Source organism: Meriones unguiculatus, chromosome 6 (assembly GCF_030254825.1).
Source record: "Meriones unguiculatus strain TT.TT164.6M chromosome 6, Bangor_MerUng_6.1, whole genome shotgun sequence".
Lineage (NCBI taxonomy): Eukaryota > Metazoa > Chordata > Mammalia > Rodentia > Muridae > Meriones > Meriones unguiculatus.
In genome coordinates this window covers 31,147,014-31,169,032 of record NC_083354.1, presented here as the reverse complement: position 1 = coordinate 31,169,032, position 22,019 = coordinate 31,147,014, and the positions used below count along the sequence as shown (strand labels likewise).

The 22,019-nt window shown below is 48.2% G+C and overlaps 1 protein-coding gene across 2 annotated transcripts in view; it reads left to right on the top strand.

Annotated features, from left to right (window-relative positions):
• Positions 1-22,019, top strand: part of Snrk (SNF related kinase) — a 46,802-nt gene that overhangs the window by 13,029 nt on the left and 11,754 nt on the right. Inside the window, exon 2 of one of the 2 annotated variants that reach the window (XM_021664787.2) lies at positions 3,063-3,756. The exons of the other annotated variant lie outside the window; for it this stretch is intronic. Coding sequence (XP_021520462.1) covers positions 3,168-3,756 — 589 coding nt within the window. The 5' untranslated portion in view covers positions 3,063-3,167. The remainder of the gene's footprint in view (positions 1-3,062; positions 3,757-22,019) is intronic. 2 annotated transcript variants of the gene reach the window in all.

The window sequence follows — 22,019 nt, the reverse complement described above, 5'->3', positions numbered from 1 at the left end:
GCCATCTTACTGGCCTTCTCCACCTTATTTTTTGAGACAGTCTAACGGAACCTGAAGCTCAGTGATTTGGCTAGGATGGCTGGTTAGCCAGTGAGCGTGAGATCAGGCCACCTGTCGCTGTGGCCTCTCCAGTGCGTCGTGTCACACCTCAGGCTCCCCAGCTTCTGCATGCTGAGGTTAAAAGTATGGGGCTGGGGATCGTACTCATGTCATTCTGCTTGTGTGGCAAGTGTTTTACCCCCTGAGCCATTTCTCAGTCCCCAGGTTTAACTTTTAAAATCCTCAGATTCTTTTATCTAATCTGATCTATTTGTTACTTTCCAGCAGTGCATCTAAACAAAAATATAAAGAAAAAGAATAAAGATGAAAAAATGGGTAGGCAGTCCCAGGAAGTCAGTTTTGAAAATGAAAGCTGAATATGAAAAAAGAAAAGGCAGCATACACTAGACAGGCCGGGACAGCTGACTGTGCAGGGTTAATTGACGCAGGCAAAGTTTCTTTGGGGGACCCGCTGTCCAGATACAGAAGCACATTTCAATTTAGACTTCTGTTTATGCTGGTGTTGAAATTATTAGCACAGGTGAACCAGGAGAATACAGAATACAGAAGAGGCTGCCTCTTTTTCTAACACTTTTATTACATATTAGTTTCTTAAAAAATAAAAAAAAAGGCTGAGATCCGATGCCCTCTTCTGGCGTGCAGGTGTACATACAGACAGAGTACTCTTATACATAGTCTCTATAAATAAAAAGATTTTATTTTGTGTGTGTGTGTGTTTGTCTGTGTCTGTGCTCCTGGGTACAGGACCCCATGAAGTCCAGAGGAGGGTGTCAGACACCCTGGAACTGGAGTTAACGTTGGTTTGGGGATTGGAACCGTGGAGCTGTGTGAGAGCAGGAAGCACTTTGACTGCTGAGCCATTTCTCAAGCTCCTGTCCTGGTTTACTCACTAACAGTCGTTAGAAATGGACTGATTCTGTTTCGGCTCTGAAGTGGGCTTATAGAGAACCAGCTGAACTGGCTGTCTGAATGCTCGGGCAGGTGTTGGCTACCCTGCAGGAGAGTCAGCTCCTCCTCGCCCTAGCCCTGCAGTCTAGGCCAGCCCACTTCACATTTCTGTGCCTCAAATGGGGTGAGGAGCCCCTGCCTCAAGGTAGTTGTAAAATTGGAAAGGAAAGTGTGAAGCTTGCTGTGTGGCTGGGGTTCAGTGCTCATCGAGAATAGCAGCTCCCGTATGACACACTGTGCTGCGGAAACACAGAGCGCGTTAGTGAGCAGCTATCGTTGGCCTGTCTGGGTTTGTCGTGTGTGGCCTTGAGTGGCCTCCGTGATGCAGGCAGTTTTGAGTGACGGTAATGGCATAGTGAGAAGGCATCTCTTCCAGAATTGCATCGCCTCTGTATTCTGTCCCAGGTGTGACGTTTGTGCAGTGGCCAGACCTGCCGAGAGTGGCTCAGTGAGGAGCTTGCCTAACGCTGGACCAGGGCTTGGTCTCCGGTGTGGCCTGTGAGGTCTGCCGCGCACTGAATTCCAGGGACATTTCTGCCTGTCATTGAATGCACAGTCCCCGTGGCTTTAAAATGAACTGGTCTGAGCTCAGGAGCCTGGGACACAGCCTTGCTTCTGCGAATCCCTGTGTCAGGGTTTCAGATAGTGCGGCCTCGTCTTCTGGTCTTTAAAATGGCGTGCTATTGCTCTAATGTGACACAGCCCTAGTGAGCCTAAGTTTCAGTTCAAGGTTATGTGCACCTCCATCATCAGACAGCACAAGTAGTGCATCTGCTTTTATAGGACGAAGCTGAAAACATGAAAGAAGGCTTCACCAAAGTAGTGGGTGTGTGTGAGAGTGCATATGTGCATGCACATAAGCGTGTCTGTGACTTGTCTGGGGGGTTAGCGTGCTCTTCAGTTCCTCAGTGGATCCTGGCACTCATTTCTAAAGCATTTGTTCAGTTTGTGGATTTAAAGTGATATTTCAATTTATATAAATTTATATATTTGTTTTTTCTGAGTCAAGGTCATTTATAAAAACATTTCTATATTAGAATATATTATAAAGATTGAAAATTTTAAGTATGATAAGAACTGGCTGTCTGAATGCTCGGGCAGGTGTTGGCTACCCTGCAGGAGAGTCAGCTCCTCCTCGCCCTCGCCCTGCAGTCTAGGCCAGCCCACTTCACATTTCTGTGCCTCAAATGGGGTGAGGAGCCCCTGCCTCAAGGTAGTTGTAAAATTGGAAAGGAAAGTGTGAAGCTTGCTGTGTGGCCTCTAAAATTTGGCCTCTAAAACAAAACACTCTTTGAGACTTAAATGGTCTGTCAACGTGCATGTGTATGTGCTCTGGGAAAGGGAGCAGCCACGCAGTTTATGTGTGAGTTAGTGAACTTGTGTCGAGTGGACACAAAGAGTTGGCTATGTCCAGCCGGATTAAGTACCTGCTGTGACCAACAGCCTAATCCCTGCTGTTGTGAAGTGGAGAGTTGCTGGGTAAACATTTTGGGAAATAAGTTCCTTTGCAAATGTAATAGGACAGCTTCAATTACCCTTTTGTGTTGGTGTTGATGAAGATTTGGGGTGATGACAAAGATGGTCTTCAGGAACCTTTAGATACTCACAGATTACATGGTATCACTTGAAGATGCACAAATGTAAGGTCAGGGAAGTCTGTGTCTGAGGGGCCTTTGGACACCCTCTAGATATGGATAGTCTCTGCAGGAAACGGTGCTGGGTTTCTGCCTGCGTGTTCTTCATTTTCCCTCTCTTGTGAACTCTCACCATGTTTTTAAAGACTGATGAAGTTTTACTTTTGTAAGATATTTGTCATTTAAACGTACCTTATCAAACTTGTCAGTTTTGTATTTTTGATGTCCTTCTCCACCCAAAAATTGCTTCCAATGAGCTGCTACTTACTTAACTTCCCAACATGTGTTTTTGTAAACCCTGAGTATAAATAGCCTTTTGATAATGACCCTGACTTACTTTGTGTCTCCTTTGACCTAAGGCTCTCAAAATGAACTAGATGGAAAGCGAATCCACAGGTGACTGTGTCTCTTGTCTTACAGGTGTCCATTGCAGTGCTGACAATGAAGGCCTTATTTCCAGCAGAGCTGCTCATATGAGAAGACCCTCTCAAGCACTTTAAGTATCTTTCCCTTCGTCACACCAGCATGGCGGGGTTCAAGCGAGGATATGATGGGAAAATCGCTGGATTATATGATCTGGATAAAACCTTGGGTCGAGGCCATTTTGCAGTGGTTAAACTTGCTAGACATGTCTTTACAGGTGAAAAGGTGGCAGTCAAAGTTATCGACAAGACGAAGCTCGACACTCTAGCCACTGGCCATCTTTTCCAGGAAGTACGGTGCATGAAGCTAGTGCAGCACCCCAACATTGTGCGTCTCTATGAAGTCATAGATACCCAGACCAAACTGTACCTCATTCTAGAGCTTGGAGATGGAGGAGATATGTTTGATTACATAATGAAACATGAGGAGGGTCTTAATGAAGACTTGGCCAAGAAGTACTTTGCTCAGATAGTTCATGCGATATCTTACTGCCATAAACTCCATGTGGTTCACAGAGACCTGAAGCCAGAGAATGTGGTCTTTTTTGAAAAACAAGGTCTTGTGAAGTTGACAGACTTTGGCTTCAGCAACAAATTTCAGCCCGGAAAGAAGCTCACTACCAGCTGTGGGTCTCTTGCGTACTCTGCCCCGGAAATCCTGCTTGGCGATGAATATGATGCCCCTGCAGTAGGTAGGTGCCCTGCCCAGGCTCTCTGCTGGTCGTTCATTGCTTATAACAGAATAATTTCAAAGGGGATTTTGTTATCCATATCTTTCTTAGGATGTTCCGTTTCGGGAATACTGTGTCCCTTGGCTGGCAGGCAGGCTGTTTCACACTGGTAAGGGAGAGCGTCTGAGAGCATCTTTAAGACAGAGGTAGTTAGAGTGTGGTTGAGGGGCCCTCTCAGGGCACTCATTGGGTCTTTTTTTCTTAAAGTCTGAGTTCATTTCCTTCCCGTCTTCTTAGATTGTTTTCTGGCAGTGGCCTTGGCTATCCCTTCCTGCAAATGACCTTTAACAATCTTGTCACACCACATTGGAGTGATAACATGAACATTACCCATAGTGTAAAGAATTAGAAATTGGACTCATGTTAGCTGTGACCTTGAAGAGTTGACTGCTCTGTTTATTTCTTCATCTGTAAAACGGATAGCTTTCCTGTGGTGTTTCGTCTGCATTTTCAGTGTGCAGAGGGGAACTTTGCCCCAGCTCCAAAGAAACAAAGGACAGAATGGGAAATTACTGTGCCACAGGCCTGTATGTGTGGGGCAGTTGGCATTCCAGCTGTCCTTGCTTCCTCCCTAGCATTGTTCGTACTCTTGTCCAGAATTGCCTGTCTGTGGTAAAGGGCTTGCCGCCTTTCAGGATAGATCAGCTTTGTCCCATTGGGATGGTATCATTGGTGAAGTTCTTATAAGAAGTTGTTTTCACTTAAAAGGATTTGTTGAACGGAAGGTGCTGTCAACTTTAAGTTTTATTTAATCTTAGAGAAATGTATTCTGATGTTATATGCACAGGACCTCAGACTCCATAGACAAGAGTGTTGCTGTGTGACGTGCAGGAGATGAGTGGTGACAACAACATGCTGACATGATGGATTGGTGATGTCACAGTAAAAACTGTGGTGAGGTAGACTTTGTTAGACTAATCAGAAAATGCAGCCGAGCTGACGGATAGGCATGGCTATAAATCTGTAAGACAGGGTGAGGTGGCTTAGAGCTGAGCGAGACACCTCCCTGCTTCCACACCTGAAGCGAGCCTGAGCCAAGGGTTGTGAAAAGCAGGGACGGTTACAGAATTTAGAAGACAGCTTGGCGACACCCTAGTAAAGAAGGAAGTACATACGTGTGACCAAGCAGTTCTCGTGTCTGCGTGCAACCCTGAGCCTTTGCGTGCCCAAGTCACAGCTCCTCAACCCTTTCAAGGAGTCTGATTACATCGCTGTTGAATAAATTGTTCGGGATTCTGTACTGAATGTCGTAGCTTGTTGAAAACGGAGCGTGTACATCATTGGGATGGATCTCCTCAAGTGTGTAGGGGTAGAAAGCAAGTTGGTGAAGAGCACATACAGTGCAGATTTTATGTGTGTCTGAAGCACAGTGTGGTGGCGTGCGCTGAGGGGCGATGCCATGAAACGGACAGTGGAGACTCTTCCCAGAAGTGGCGTGTTTCTGCTCTGTCGGCACTTCTCCACTGCTGCTCAGGCGTTCGCATCGTGCTCTCCTCCTTCTATCCTACACAGTGCGTGCTGAAGTTTCTGAAAGTTAAACAAAAGGCACAGAAGTGTTTGGAACTTTACGAACCACAGGTGGTCACTGTGTGTTGGAGAAGTCTGCAGTGGTTTGGGCTCATGGGTTACTTCTTTATCTTTGTTATTTGACCTTACCTGACCCTTTGTAATGGGAGTAAATACAAAACTGCTCCCACAGAGGAACCAATTAGTCTCTCCCTGTTAAGCTGCTGTTACGCCAAAGTTAGTGGCGTTTTGGCGAAATGAACGTAGGCTGACTCTGTCATTCATTGTGGTACACGGCTCCTTTGCCCTAAGCTCTGTTGTCGTTTTGTTCTTCAGGGAACCAGATTTCAGTTTCACTCATCACCTTTATTTTCTATGCAAGTTTTTCTTTTCCTGATGCTTTCTGAGTGTCCCCTCTTCTTTTATGGTGTTGTGGAAATTCCTTTAGTGTCTTCACTTTTAACACGCGCTGACCCTGTGCCTCCCGCAGCCCAGGCTCTGCCCACCCCTGTGCCGCCCCCTGCCCAGGCTCTGCCCATATGTGTAGTTACTGTTCTTGGCTGTGTTAGTCTTCAGTTTAGTTTCCTGTTGCATTTTAAAGCTATTTACAATGAGGGTTTTTGTTTTGTTTTGTTTTGTTTTTAATTAAAGGGGCGTAAATGTTGCCTTTTAGCATGTTGGTTTTTAATATCTGTTTTTAGTTCATTGAAGCTAAGGAATATACCCACTTGGGTTTTGCTTTGTGAAATAATTTTGTACTTTTTTTCTCAGTGGCTTGATCATAGTAATATTTACAGTGGTGGCTTGCATGCTCCCTATATGATTAAAGTATGTTTTGAGTCCATGAAGAGTTTTATGAGGTTGGTCATTGTATGATGTGTTCCTTTGTAGCCTGTCTCTTCCCAGAAGAACGATAGCAGCCTCCCACCCTCATCTGTGATTCTGTTATGATCAGCTTATGCTTTGCATATGCTGTTTTTAAGCTGTGTAAAGTATGAGTTACAAGTTTAGTTCCTGTGGTGAATATACTTTAGCTAGTAGAAAAACAACTTGCTTATATGGTTATTTCACTTCAGATCTGCTTATTCATCTGTAGTTATCTGTGTTTAGTTTGTTTTCTTTCAGTAACATATAGCTTTTATTTTTGCATCTAATCCATGAGTCCATTTTAAGGAGGTGAATTTAGTTTGCATTATTGTTGGAATATTTGAATTTACTTGATTTTTGTAAAAATTATTTATTTCATTATGTGCATTGGTGTTTTGCCTACATGCATGTCTGTGTGAGGATGTCAGATCCCCTGGAACTGGAGCTACAGGCAATTGTGAGTTGCCACGTGGGCACAGGTCCTCTGGAAGAAGAGCCAGGGCTCTTAGCCACTGAGCCATCTCTGTTACCTTAAGCATGGCTTCACAGTAGTATAATGCAAAACTTTGGCTTCAGATCAAGTGTGTAGCTCTTTGAAGGAGGTGTGTGTGTGTGTGTGTGTGTGTGTGTGTGTTCTGCAGGATTTCTCATGCTCAGGGCTCTGTGTTTAGTGCTGATCATGTCAAGTTGTGAGGACCATGTACTTGTGCATATTAACACTGTGCATATTAACATACAGATGGGAGAATTCTTCCTGGGTCTGTACCCTTCTGTATCCAAGTACTGGCCTTTACATGAGACTGGCCCTCAAGAACCTGGCACTAGCCAGGAGCAACCTCAGGCTTCGTGGTCCCTTCCTGTGGCTACTGAATGCTCAGCTCTTGTCTTCAGAACGAGGGCAAGGATGTCTGATTGCTACTCCTGACGGTGCCGCAGAGCACGCTCAGTGGGAAGGAAGAGAGAACACTGCTTGTAATTGACGTGGTTAACAACCTGGAGAACCTCAGGAAGTCCACAGAAAACTTATGAATGACGTCAGTGCACAGGACTTAAACTTATAGAAAACACAGTCTCATTCTGTAATAACAATGAGCCAAACACGTGGAAGCCAAATTTAAAACAGTATTATTTATAATGAAATGTATAGGAGTGTGTGTGGACACATCTAACTGAAAGTGATGATGCTTGTGAAAAATCAGAGACCTGAGTAAATGAAGAGCATGCCCCATTCATTGACTGAAGAGTGCAGTGTAGACATTCATCTTGGGCACAGCCCCGGCAGACACCCCACAGCTCCTCACACACAGAGATATAAATGTCTGTAGGGAAAGGCAGGGGACCTAGAATAACTAAAGTAAAAAAAAAAAAAGCAATAGCCAGGATTACAGAGGAATCACTAATAAAACCGGATTTTAAGCGGTATGGCAAAATAAAATGTACACTTACCCTTTGGCCTTGTAGTTCCCCTTCTGGTGTGTCCCAGAGAAGTGAATATTTGTGCTCACATGGACCCCCAAGCGCAGGGTGGGGAGAGCTGCAGCATCCGCACGGTGGGGTTGTGCACATGCTTTAAGTCCAGCTCCAAGAAGGGTGGGCAGGAGGAGCCGCGTAGTTACAAGTGAATCGTCTCATAATAAAAACAAACCCACGGCACACCAAGAGACTGTGTGCTCTAGAGTCCGGTGTATGCGATCATCTTGACGTAACGCTGTAGGGAGCACGTTGGTGAGTGTGAGGTCTGAGTGAGCTGTGCAGAGATCTGCTTCTGCTTGTGATCTACTGTAGTTAGGTAAGGTCCTTCTCTCTGGGGAATACCACATGACCAGTGTGTACACTGGGGTTTGGCCTGTGAGTCTGTGTGTGTGTGTCCATGTGTGCACTAGAGTCAGGGAGGGCTGGGTGTGATTGCAGACAGCAGTCTGTCTGCACCTTACTCTGGAGTTTGTCGTTGAGCCTGTGCAGAATCTGTTGCCCAAAGGAGGGGATTCCTGAGTCTGGGTGAGGCTTCCATTGCAGGCACCCAGCACCAGTCGTGGAAACAGTGTGATCCATCTCTCGTGAAGCCGGTTAGAGCTGAGACATTGTTTACAGACTTCTTCTTTTAGTCAGAAATAAAACCAGACCGCATCTGTGCATCACGGCTCATGCTGCGACCCCTAGAAGTAGGGAAGCTGAGACAGGAGGAGTGCTGTGAGTTTGAGGCAGGCCATCCTTAAATCACAGAGTGGCCAGCACGACTCTGAGGATTGGTTTCCTGTTCCTCCCTGACTCACTCTCTTCCTGGTCTCCTGTAGCCATCGGTGGTGATGCTCTGGGCTGTCTCCTGACTCTCTTCTTCCTTTGTTCGGAACAGACAGCCCTGTTATGGGTCTTCACACACATGCCAGGGTCTGAGGCCTTACTTCTCCAAAGGCAGGCCCTGACTCTGGTCCTTCTCCAGTTCCCTGGATCCTGTTACTGCCTCCGGCAGTAGAGACTGACATGAAAGTCCCCGAGCGCTGACTGACGAGAGTCGCGGTGCTTTGGGCTGTGCTGTCTGCTGTCCATGGGGACGTTCGGCCTTAGATGCTGGCTGCCTCTGCTGTGAGAGAGAGTCTGAGGTGCTCTCTACTCTGGAAACCTATCCTCAGGAGAATTTCCGCAGGGTTGGCTGCCATGGGAAAATGAGGAGGGAGGGCAAGCCTGGGAGCTTTGCTCACGTGTTCTCCCACATGTTGGTTTTAGTTGTATTTCACTTTCAGAAGGTTGTTTACAAATGCGCACCAGGTCAGCTTTTAAAGCTCGGACCTTTCTTCCCTTAAAAAAAAAAAATGTAAACTAGAAAAATGAAAGTGTTGGTATTTGTTGTGTAGTTAGTCTCTGTTAAAAACAAATGTAGCTTGGTTGGTAGAGCAGTTGCCTGACATGCACAAGACCCTGGGTTCAGCCCCGCTGCTGCCTACACCTGCTGTGTCCTGGTCAGGCTCTGTAAGCCCCACACTCAGTATTGGAAGAGGGCTCACAAGTCTTAAGACCATAACCTACCCTCGCCCAGCCTTCTCTCACACATCTGTGTAGACACGGGAGGCTGGAACATCAGGAGTGCTCTCAGAACTGGCCAGCAGCAGCTGTTCAGACTCAGAAAGCATGGAGTTGCAGAATGGATGCATCTTTAGGTCACATGCTCAAACACCCTTCTTCCCCATCATGGGTGTAGTTTTGGTGTGTAGTTCAGGCTGACCTCCACCTCACAGCCCTCCTGTCTCAGTGTTCCGAGTACTGAGCTTATAAGGGTGGGCTGCGTTTCCTGTTGTTCTAAGCTGTATTTGTGTGTGAAGTGTAAGCTTTTTGAAGAAGAAAAACTGGGTTAGAACAAATGTCTCAGTTTTGTTTGCTTTTGGAACAAGGTGTCTTGTAGCCCAGACTTCAATGCGTTTGTAGCTGAGGATGACCTTAACTCTTTCCTGTGGTTTCTGTCAGCCTCTCCCTCACCTGCCTGTGGGGGCAGGGGCAGGGACAGTGCTGAGTGGGCTGTGAGACTGCTCTGTAGAAATGGGGCTGCAGCTCCTGTGCCTTCCCCAGCTTTTCTGTGTCACCCCATCTTCCTTAGTACACACCCCTAAATAATTGCTTCAGCCTTTTAAAACCCCGGCTTAGCCAGTTTTTGTTGATGAGCTTTGTTTTGTTGTTTGTAAATAAAGCCAAGGACTAGGAAGACAACCCAGTTGGTAAGGTGGTTGGAGGACCTTTGTTTCATGCCCAGAACCCATATTTTAAAAGTCAGGTGTGCTAGCATCGTGCTAACAGGGGGATGGGCAGATCCTTGAGGCCAGCCCAGTCTGCTTGGTGAGCTCCAGGTCAGTGAGAGCCTCAGAGAGCATGGAAGTAGTGGGTGTGTGCACCTGAGGAGCCACGCTAAGCTGGCCTCTGGCCTCCATCCGTACGTGCACACCTGCAGGCGCGCGCACACACACACACACACACACACACACACACACGTGTCATGTGCTTTATAAAATTAATGCTCAAACTAATATCCTTATAATTTGACTTAGAATCATTTAAGCCTCTGGACTTTAAGGTGGAAACTGTAGCCTATCTGCCTTTGTGGCTCTGTGTCTGGGGACTTGCGGGACTGAGGTCCTCTCCAAGGTAAATCTCAGCCTGTAGCCCAGATAGTGGACATGCTCCTTTGCTGAAAATAAAGGGTAGTGGAGAGTGCAGTGGCTGTGGAGGCCAGAAGAGGGCATCAGGGATTAGAATTGCCGATGATTGTGGTCCACTGTGTGGGTGCTGATAATTGAACTCGGCTGCTCTGGAAGAGCAGCCCCTGAACCATCTCTCTACCCCCACCCCTCTCACACACACACTTTTCTTACTGCAGTTTAATTGCCTAGGTGATTTGGATAGGAAGTGATGACAGGAAGTTTGAATTAAGGTTCCTAGACAAGGCTGTTCCTGAAGAGGCCACCAACAGTGGACACACTCCAATGGCCTCACTAGATGTTAACCAGGTTTGTGTGCTCTCCACTGGACCGTGAGATCTTTGCTCAGGTCCTAGGAGACCTCCCCACAGAGGGACACCCCAGATGGTCCTAGGAGACCTGCTGTGGGCTGAGAGCTCAGCAGCTGGGGGATGCCCCAGATAGTACGTCCATCACTGTGCAGGTGGGCTTCCTGTCTCTGTTGAGCAGTAACTGCTTCTTCAGGACATGAGTTAACAGCACAACGCCTCATCCGGTGCTGTAAAGAAGTCAGATTACGTGTAAGTCAGCTCCCAGCCTGTGTTGTGACATCCAACGTAGCCTTTTCGGCCGGAGGGTTTTAGTGATTTTAAGCTTTTCAGATACTACGCATAAGAACCTTTATCAGAGAACACCGTTTGCTAGCTGCGTTTAGCTGTCACAGGGAAGCCATGAGGCTACACCTTGGGCTCCTGAGGGCTTGCTCTCTGTAGACCAACCAGGCTGGCCTCTGAACTCCAGTTCGCCTGCCTCTGCCTCCCGAGTGCTGGGATCAAAGGTGTGCGCCACCACCCGGCTGATGGCTGTACTTTTTAAAACTGATAACAGCGACACTCAGGCTGAACTTGAGTTGACTTGAATGGAACAACCCAAACTTGGGCACATTTCTGGTGGAAGCGCCGAGTCAGGCTGCCTCTGCTGCCTGTGTGGAAATGGCTTGCCCGGTTCAGACACTAGTCCACACTCACCTAACAAGCTCCTGCAAGCACACACTTGGGCCTTTACTCAAGGCAGTGAGCATCTATGTTAATACAATAGCCGGAAACAGCTGGGGCTGTGGTTTAATGGTGGAGGGCTTGCTCTGGGTTCACTCTCCAGCACCCCCCACCCCCGAAAAAAGCCTGTAAGCAAAAGCAGTGCCCCAGCAGCGCTGTCCGAAGCTACTCCAGGCTGAGGTGCGCTGTGGAGCAGCTGTTCAGTTGAGTGCTGCTGACCAGGGGTCTCGGGTGCTCTGAGGACACCACATGCCTGCACTTATGGCAAAACTTAGAGGACACAGATTAGACCCCTGGGCCTTGCCCTGGGAGTACTGCGAGCTGGGTTGGACCACAGGGCAGCACAGAGGAACTGTGCAAGGCGGTGCGATGAAGCCTGCCTGTGTTGTCATTGTGGACTGCATTATCAGGACTTTGGGTCTACCCTAACTGGGGTGCCTTGGGGTGTGTGTAAATGATACCCTAGGGAGCGTGGGGAGAGTGATCAGGACTATGGTGTCTTTAATAGGCTAGTATTCAGGATTGTGTATGACATCAGTGAGCGTGGGGCCTCCTGACAGGCTGCCAGTAGGTCTTTCTTACTGGCATTAAATGTTCTTTACTTTTACAACCAAGAAATGGGTAGCCATGTTTTAGAGAACTCTTTGGCTGAAGTTTTAATATGAAGGCACAGCCCGAGGGAGTCAGCCAGGTTATATATACATTTGCTATAATTTCTAGGAAGACATACTGATGTTTTTCAAATATAGGGAAACAAGTTTGCTACATGTCTAGTGAAGGTGTCTGGTATGGAGAGTTGACCAAGAATGAATGCATTGATGTGTAAATTTTTTAATACATTGTTATTTTAAAGTTTATTTCTCTTTGCTTCAAACAAGGAAGTCGGGCCTTCTGACAAGGTTAACATTTAACCTTGTCAGTGCTATATCCTTTTAAAATGCATGCCTCAGTTTCCCCAGGCTTTGTTTTTTAAAGCACTTCGCGGCTTCTGAAGGAAGCCTGATGTCTCAGCTGAAGTTTCCCCCATCTTCGTGCACTTTAGATTTTATGCAGAATACAAAATCAGTGGAAGCTTACCTCACCAGCAAAGTATCAGGTTTGCGCAGACTTCAAGTTTGTCAAGTGCAATTCTCGATACTCTAGTTGTGCTGTAATAACCAGACAAATGGGAGCTGCAGCGCATTCGTCCTGACTTGATGCACTCCTGGGGTTGGACTAGAGTATTGCACTGGGGGGAGGGGGGGCTTTGAGGTATTCAGTTACCCGACACCAGGTGTGATGTCACTATGTCCTGACAAAGACTCTAGAGGGCACCCTTTGAAAGAGCACCCTCATGTATGTTGCTGTGCCCAGGCCCTGTCTCCATGCTTTTTACTTTGATGAGATGGACACCTTGGACTTTGAGATCAATATTACAGCACAATTGAATGACCACTAGAGATTTTTCCCCTCGACCTTATAAAAGGGAGGTAGCCATCAAAAAGATAGAATTCTGTAAAGATGTGAATTTATAACAGATTCTTCATCATAGTCCTTAGAAATTCCTTGAGAGGTTGTTGTGATTAGGTAGAAAATTTGAGGTAATCAGGGCACTCAGATGAACATTGTCTGGGGAGGTGACTAGCCCACTGCCTGTGCTGGTTCTGACTTTGGTGTCCCCTTTACAAAAACGCAAATCTGTCCCGAAGCAGGGAGGTGGGATCAGTCAAAACAGCTGCAACACTGCCTGGTACCTCCCTGGTTCATGAGCATGAGTTCAGTGCCCTCCACAGCTCCCTCCACGCACACACACACACACACACACACACACACGCACGCACGCACGCACACATATGCACACACATACACATACAGCTATTGACTCACAATATGTACATACATAGAAGCATGGTCAGTAATCCTGGGTTTAGAAAAAGCCTTTTATGGCGGCTGTAGATTTTTGTGAAACAAAGCTGGGTTTATTATCTGAGTTTTTTTAATCTTTGAAGCAATTACTTGCGTTAAAAGAGTGAAATAATTCGACAGACAGTGGTGGTGCATGCCTTTAATCCCAGCACTTGAGAGGCAGAGGCCAACAGATCTTTGAGTTCAAGGCCAGTCTGGTCTACAAGTGAGTTTCAGGACAGCCAGGGCCACACAGAGAAACCCTGTCTCGAAAAACAAAACAAGAAGAAAGCAAGAATTGAAATGCTTCTTATTACTCTTATTGTGGAGAGATGGATCTACGAGTCCCTGGAAAGGACCCGGTAGATTGCCTGTCACAGGCAAAGACACTGTCTGCAAGAATCCAGACGGGCAGAGGCCGCATTCTTTCCCCTTCATTCCTGTAAAGAATCTCTCTCTTTCTCTCTCTCTCTCTCTCTTTCTCTCTCACACACACAGACACACACACACAGACACACACACACAGACACACACACACACACACACACACACACACACGAGACTAGCAGGGGAGTCCTGCTCTGAACCCAGAAGCAGCTGAGAACGCCATGAAGTTACCAGAGAAGTGGTGTAAGTTGGCTAAGGTGGCTCTCGCCCTGGTGTTCTTCTCATGAAGGCGTGCTAAAAGAGGTGGCCTGTGATTTTGTTCTTTTTAAGCATGGCCATTTTACCTTCTTCATTCAGGAACGTTCTTTCCTGACTGGTACTATGTTTGTACAGTGGGATGGGAAGGAGTTGGTTTCTGCTGCCTGCCTGGCATGTGTGTGTGGCTGTGTCTGTGTGTGGCTGTGTCTGTGTGTGTCAGATAACTTGGGCTTCTTGAACTTGCCTGTGTTTTGACTTGAGCAAACAAGTTTGCCCATGCTGTAAACAGCTGACTGAGCAGCCTGCAGCTGGTCTCCTCTGCCCGCCCTCTGCCCTCTGCGGCCTTCTTAAACTCAGTGCCATCTTAGGGGTGCTGTTGGGAAGCTGGGGGTGCGCACTGTCTGCACTCGCAGTCTGCCCTTCCCACAGGGGATCTAGAACTGTGTTCTCCGCGTTTGCCGGCTCACCTCAGTAGCAGGTTCCGCTGGGTCCAGGGAATGTGACTGCACTCCGGTGCACACCGGTGAGTCCCAGTGCTGGTGTCCAGGCCGGAGGGCAGTGTGGCAGAGCAGAGGAGGGCGGGGCCGCAGCGGCTCGTGGAGAGCTAGGCCCATGGTAGACGTGTGTCCTTGACCTGGGAGGCACAGGGCCGCCCAGTAACAGCCAGTGCTGCTCCCTAAGCTTAGGCCACTGATGAGGCTGTAAATGGGGACAGCAGGGGGCAAGGGCCGTAGTTGAGCAGGTGGCACTGAGTTTTAGTGCAGGGGGCATTTAGATTCACTCAGGTCTTGCTGGACGTGTGAAGAATTGGACTGAGTGATCACAGTCCCTCTGGCTCCGTGAAAAGAAGGGCCGTTTCCCCTGAAACCACTCTTCAAAACAGAGGGCACTGGGGATCCATGTCTGCATGTCTGAGAGGCTTGGATAGGCTCTTCCACCCTCGTCTGCTTTGTTCTGGGTCTGCCCTTTTGTGGTGCGGGGGATCAAACCTAGGGCTTTGCATATGCCTGGTACACACCCTGCCTTTGAGCTGCAGCCCTGGCCCAGCCTCACTCTCGGCAGTCTGTTAAATAACCCCAGAGCTCACTTGGCTAGCCTTGAATTCTCAGAACTAACCACAAACCTTGTTTGGAGCAGGAAAGCATCTTTAATAACCAGCGCTCCGGGTGATTCTGGATGCAGACCAGTAGTTCCTGCCGGGTAAACAGGAATTCGGTGTGGTAAACCGCAGCAATTAAGTTTCAGACTTATCATGCAGGAAACAAGGGACCCAGCTTTCATGTCGGTTCTCAGGGTCCACACACTTGTGAGAGTAGTCCTGGGTGTCTTTGCACAGGTCACACGTTGGTTGCTGGTGAGTGCTGTTGGAGTAAGTGTGTGCATGTTAGCAGCTGTAGAAGGTGCTGTAGGCACTGCTGCTCCATTAGCAGGGACTTAGAGCATTCTGGTTCTGTTTGCTTCCTGACGCGACTCTTGACTCATTCTGTTAGAAGGGAGCTTAAGGAAAAATAGTAGAGGTTCCTGTCTGAACCTTTCATTTGCCCCATTTTTATTACTTTCTGATTTTCATTTTGGATAATTCACTTTAGAAGTGATTTTCTTAAATTGGCATGTTCTTTTGTCTTGTTTTCATTTTGATCTCTTGATCGCCTGCCTAATATAAAGTCTACGCCACTGAGAATTAGCATCATTCACCTGTGCTATGGTTGCCGGCAGAGGAGACTTCAGGACTTGAGAATTGTATTTCTGGTTCTCCAGACAGTGAGTCCTACCCTCTATAACATCAGCTCTGTCTGCTTCTTCCTGTGTTACCATGAATTCAAAGGAGATGGATGGATGGACGGATGGATGGACGGACACACACACACACACACACACACACACTATATGAGCAACTTTTCCATTTTTTGTTATCCTAGAGCCTTTATAGTTGGGTCTGAAATAAAAATGTTGTTTGAGGAAGTGCTATCTCTAAGATGGTTGTTTAGAGGCTCTGTCTTTTAACACAGCTGCACACACCCATGACTGCATTTTTAAAATGAAGGTGATGTGGAGTTTCTTCTCTGTATTCCGGTTTCTGCCGACTGCCTTAGATGGTGGGCTCTCGCAGTGCTAGCCTCTCAGGCTCAGGCTGCCATCTACATCTTGGGAATTTTAGTTGTATTGTATTACAGTGTTTAATGAAAAAATAAAACAGGTCTGAAATGAATTTTTATTAATACAATGTCACTCCCTGTCTGACCTGTGAGGCGTAATTTTCCTGATGTCATCCTTAGTGGCCTTCACACCAGACATGTGCTTCTGGGGACCTGTATTAGCTTTTCAGATCTTATCACATGACCGCAAAGAGGCACCTTAAGTGAGGAAACCCTTGTCGTGGGTCATGGCTTCAGGGCACGTTAATGATCAGAGCAGGGAGGTGCGGCCACAGCTCTCTGTGGAGTGTGCAGCAGAGCCACTCACAGTGGAGGTCAGGAGCAGAGAGAATGAGCCTGGCAGCAGGGCCACCCTCAAAGGCCAGGTCCAACTCACTCGCTTTTGCCAGGCTTAACCTAAAGGTGCCACAGCCTTCCAGATGGCACCACAAGCCAGGGATTAAGTGCTGAAGACATGAGCTAGCGGGGAACAGCCCAGACTTGAGCCATAACATTGTGCTCCTGCCTCAAAGGCTTATGACTATCTCTACTGTAAAATGTGTTTAGTCCCCATAGTCATATCAGTCCCTGCACTGCTCTGAGGTCCAAAGGTCAAAGTCCCTTTGAGACTAATGTCGTTTCTTAGCTGTGAACCTTGTATAATCAAAAAGAAAGTGAAATAGTTTTATTATGCAGTAATACAGAGTGAACATCCCCCTTCTAAAAGAGAGGAATAGGAAAACAAGGAAAGATTGAACCAAAGATTGAAACCCAGCAAGCAAGACAAATCTGATAGCCCCAGGTCTGCTGGTTGGAGCATGTGCTGGAAGGAGCATCTGGGCTCCTTCCCGTGGCCTTGCCATTTGCAGCACTCAGGGGCTCCAAGCCGGATAGTTTTATGTCAGCTTGACATTCGTCATTTGAGAGGAGGAAACCTCAGTTAAGAAAATGCCTCCATAAGATTGAGCTGTAGGCAAGCTTTTAGGGCATTTTCTTAGTGATTGATGGGGAGGGCCTAGGGCATGGTAGGTGGTGGCATCCTGGGCTGGTGTCCTGGCTTCTATAAGGAAGCAGCTGAGCAGCCATGGGGAACAAGCCTGTCAGCAGCATTTTTCAGTGGTCTCTGCACCAGCTCCTGCCTCCAGGTTCCTGCCCTGCTTGAGTTCCTGTCCTCACTTCCTCCAGCGATCCACAGTGCTGTGGAAGCTAAGCCAAGGCCTTCCCTCCCTGATGTGCTCTTGGTCATCATGTTTCAGCACAGCGGAAGTGACCAGAGCTAAGGCAGACTCTCAGGCTGGCTACACTCTGTAGCTGCCCACAGTCCCGTGTTTTCGAACATCCTGGGCTCTCCATCCTCCCCTAGGCTTTACCCTCAAAGCTTTCCGCAGCCCCACTTTGGGGCTTCCTGCTGAGTACTGGATTGCTTCTCATTGCCTGGCCTCATGTGCTTTCTTCTGGAACGCTGGTGTAAACCTCCATGGTACCACCACTGTTGCACTTTGTGTGCCTTCCAAACCAGTACCACATACACAGGACTGAGTTCTCCAGCTCAAGAAATACCTGGGTGACCCTGCACCCCTGCTGCAGCAGCCTCTAGGTGCCCACGTGGCTGACCCTGCAGAGACTTCACTGCTTGCGCAGGGCGCCCGTGTGCTGCTTTCTAAGTGAATGTTTTAAATAAAGTCCAGTGCAAAGCGCAGCCTCCCTGTACCTGCTGCTGCTGGCTCCTCTCTCTTTCCTTCACTGTCTCACCTTCACTGCTAGAATGCTCCATTTCTTGTCATACTGCTTTTGAAGTCCTGCGCTTCTGCTTCTGACCTTCACTATGAAGCTGCAGAAAGCAATGGTGCTGGTCATGCCTGGGCACAACCGTCACTGCTCGTGTTTCTGTCCACCTGCCAAGCTGAGACTGCAGCGCTCCGGGGCTTGCCTGTCTTGTGCCTGCAAACTCATCTATCTTCTCCCATGAACCATTTTCCAGCATTGAAGCTCCTGTCCAGGTTATCACAACAACACCACACCTCCAGCACCAGTTTTCTGGATTAGCTGTGACCAAAATTCCTAAAAGAGATGAAGGAAGGGTCCATAAAGTTTTAGTCCCTCATCACCAAGGCCGTGCCTAGTCACTTACCTGTACTTGCCAGGCCCCCTCCTAAAAGCTCTGAACTCTGGAAAGTGGCATCACTTGCTGAGCATCAAGTGTTCAAACCGTGGCAGGACTCAGGTTCTTGAGTCATTGGTGTGCCTCATTGCTGTATTGCTGTGAAGCCTTCCGTGCTGCCCTCGCCCACCATCCTGTCCACTGACTGGCTTCCTCTTGTTGCCTTTGTGCTTCTGGGAACTCAGCTCTGGCTTTGCTCAGTAAAATGGGATCTTGTAAGGGTCAGGGCCACTTATCAGCAACTCTCCTGTGCCTGGGACAGTGCTGGATGCTGCTGAGGGCAGCTCATGACCTTTGAACCCATGTTGAACACTCAGCAGGAGTTCAGTGTTTATCCTTTTCACTGCCCACAGCCGCTCCACAGGGCTATAGATTACTGTTACGCTTTTCTCTTCCGTTTTTCTGTGTGGTGTGAGCATGTGTGGGTGCGTGTGCGCATGTATGTAGAGGCCCAAGACTGAGGTCCAGAATCACCCGTTAGATCCTTCACCCACCCAATGAAGCAGGTCAGCCAGGAGTGCCCTGGTGTGGCCAATCCCACTAGACAGCTGGATAAGGAACTTTGACTCTCCTGCTTCAGTTCAGAGGCCTGCTGCCTCCGTCTGCTGACCTGGGCCTAGTCCTGGACGCTTCCAGCCTCCCTACAATCTAACCGAGGCCTAGAATGTTTCCAGCCTCTGGGACTCACTGCTGAGTAAGCTCACCCTTTCCTGTTCTTGCTGAGCTCTGGGCTGGTTGGTTCAACTCGGCTGTTGTGGTTCAAACTCCTCTCCCAGCTGACTGACTGAATCTGCCTTCTCTCTCGGCCCCTGAAGTGCTCTGCTTGGCCTCAAACTAACTCCAGCAATCTTTTCTGATCCTCTGGCTCCTTCTCATTCTCTATCTCACTCGATCTTCACCTGATTTCTCTCTCTACAACCCGTCTCTCTATTACTGTCCTGGTAAAACTGCCTCCTCTCCCTCTGCATTGCCCCTTAAGTAGCTTTTCTTCTCTCTTCTCATAAGAGTTGGGCATGTCCTATTCTGTCACATCTTCTCTGATTTGTCACATTTTCTGCCACTCAATTAAACATCACTTTTAAACATGGTTTGCTTCCTTTTTACAAACTAACTTCACCTCCGTTGTTTGGGATTAAAGGTGTGTAACCACCACCTAACCTTTTCTTTACCTGAAACTTCCTCTATACCAGGCTGTCCTTGAACTCAGATCTGCTTGTCTCTGTCTCCTGGATTAAAGGTGTGTTTGTATTCCAGTTGGATCACATAGACCTTAAAGGTCTCTGGGTGTGATCTCTTGCCAGAGCAGCTGTGTTCTGGATAAACATTCCTCTACAGACAGCTGTTGTTAGTTGTTTTCATCTTCCAAAGATGCATGCAGGAGCTGTCGTGCCCACTGGACACTTGGGTGGGGCCTGGGGTGTAAAGTAGTCTTGAGTCTTTCGGACCCACACACTTGAACACCATCTGGAACAGTCCACACTTGTTTAGTGGACTGTTTGTGTGAGAAGGGTTGTCTCCGGCTGGCCTCGGCCTCAGCGCTGGGATTATAGGTGTGCCCGCCATGCCTGCTTAGCAGCCCCTTTTCATCCTTCTCCTTGGGCCTTTGTATGGAAGAAAGAAAAACCATTCAAGGGCAAAATAGAGAAGAGAAACAAATCTGGAATAGAAACATAGTCCTCAGTGTCCACAGAAGATTGGTTCTAGGACATCCTGTATCAGACTCCAGAACACCAAAGTCCCTTGTATATCTATGGCAATAGTGTTGGTATGTGACTGTCTATGTCTTAGCATTACCTGTCAACTTGACACATTCTAGAGTCACCTGAAGAATCTCGGGAGTAATTGTCTCTACGGGGTTGGCTTCAGGGACATCGCTGGGAGGCGTGGTCTTGGTTAGGAGTTTATGTAGGGGCCCAGTCCACTGTAGGCGGCACCTTCCCCGGGCAGGTGACCCGAGGCTGGATAAGTAAGATAAGTGCCCATGAGCCAGAGAGTGCGCCAGCTAGCATGTTCCTCTGTGGCATTCTGCCGTCGAGTTTCTGTTTGAGTTCCGGCCCAGTGTCCCTCAGTGGCGGACTGTGACCTCAGAGGGTCAGCCAAATGAATCCTGTTCTCTGCTGGGTTACTTTGGTCAGTGTTTCATCATAGCAACACTGTGGAGCTAGAACGGTCCTACACAGACATCCCCATGTGTACATACGGAATCTGGATTACTTCCGTACCTACGCTGTGTGTGTGGTGGGAGCTGTGCTGTGAGGGTGCTCCGTGCTGACCCCTCTTCCCCATGAGAAGCTGCCTGCTGGGTTACCGTGTTTCCCAGCTTGTAAGTGGTTCTGCCTGGAGAAATGACGTGAGCGCTAGCCAGATGGGGTCTGCCTGTGCTGCTCTCCTTAGCGCCCCTGGAAGCAGGCAGTAGACAGGCTGTCCATCTCCCAGGAAATGACCCTTGTGCTAAGGTGTGACACCAAGGCAGCTCACAGAAGACAGTCTGAGAGGGTAAGTCATGGCCATCAGAGCTCACAGCTCCTTGTAATTTCAGTTCCAGGGGAGCCAGTACCCAGACCTCCGTGGCACTGCATGTATGTGTCATACATACACACGCCTACGTATCTTTCTGAAGTTGCACAGGGAGAGTTTCAGTTAACTGTCAGTCACATGCTTACAGACCTTACTCAGGCTGACCAGAACTGTTTTTAGGCACTCTCAGTGGCCAACCAGTGGAGACGTGCGGCCCACAGTCAGGGCAGCCGTTGGTCAGGCCCTTCACGAGTCTGAGGGCGGAAGACATGCCCTAGGCCAGAGCACGTGCTCTGCATGTGTGCCTTGGTTTCGGTGGCTCTTTCTGCTGCTGTCTGACTGCTTTTCATTAGCACACCCACGGCCAAGTGTGCCACATACCTGAAAAGCCACAGTGTGGGGTGGTGGTTCCCACTTGTTGCCTTCCTTTTCCATTGAGACTAAGGAGATGATACCTGGTAACAAACTTTCATTTTCCAGCTTGAAACTGCCATTATTTTGGGTATTTTAGGCTTCCATGAAAACAACGGTTGCCTGTTAGCCCGTGTGATGACATGTAGGCCCCGTGTGCCTCAGTCTTCCTCTGAGCCCGTGCATGTGCGTGTTTATATTACCACACATGTTTCATTTCTGGAATGAATTAATTTGTGATGTCCTTCTTAAATCCCTTTTTTCCGATCTGAGAGAAACAAGCGCGACTTTTTCCTAACCTCGGGGTTTGTTTAAGGACGAGAGCGCAGGTTGTTTACTGTTGTAGTTCCTGCAGCTTTGCACTGCGAGGGCCTGTTAGGACGGAAGCTTGTCCACGCTGGGCAGGACTGGGACGCCTAGTGACAAGAAACTTACTCCTCCTTTTAAAAATTTTGAATTAATGTGTGTGTTGGAGGCACATGGGTGCAGTGCTCGTGGAAGCCAGAGGAGAGCAGCAGACCCTCTGGAGCCATCCTGTGGGCACTGGGAACCCAGCTCAGGCCTCCTGTGCCTCCAGCAGCTGAGTGCCTGCACCCCTTCCCCGTGCTGCACGGTTCTAGCCCTTTAGCGTGGCCCAGGCTCTCCCGAGGCATGTGGTACAGACCCAGCTTGGGCTTTTGTTTGTTTGCATGGTAACTGTATTCTGCCTGTGTCTGAGTGCAGCTTTCTTAGCTGGAACTCTCAAGAGTTATGTGACCCATTTACCACCCAGAAAACAACTGAGGTGATGCTGACCTGGGCAAATCCTTTCCAGCTTCATAGTGTCTTTAGTGCTGGGTGTGCTATAGCTGGCAAAAAGCAGTCCTGTCCCTTGGCTTAG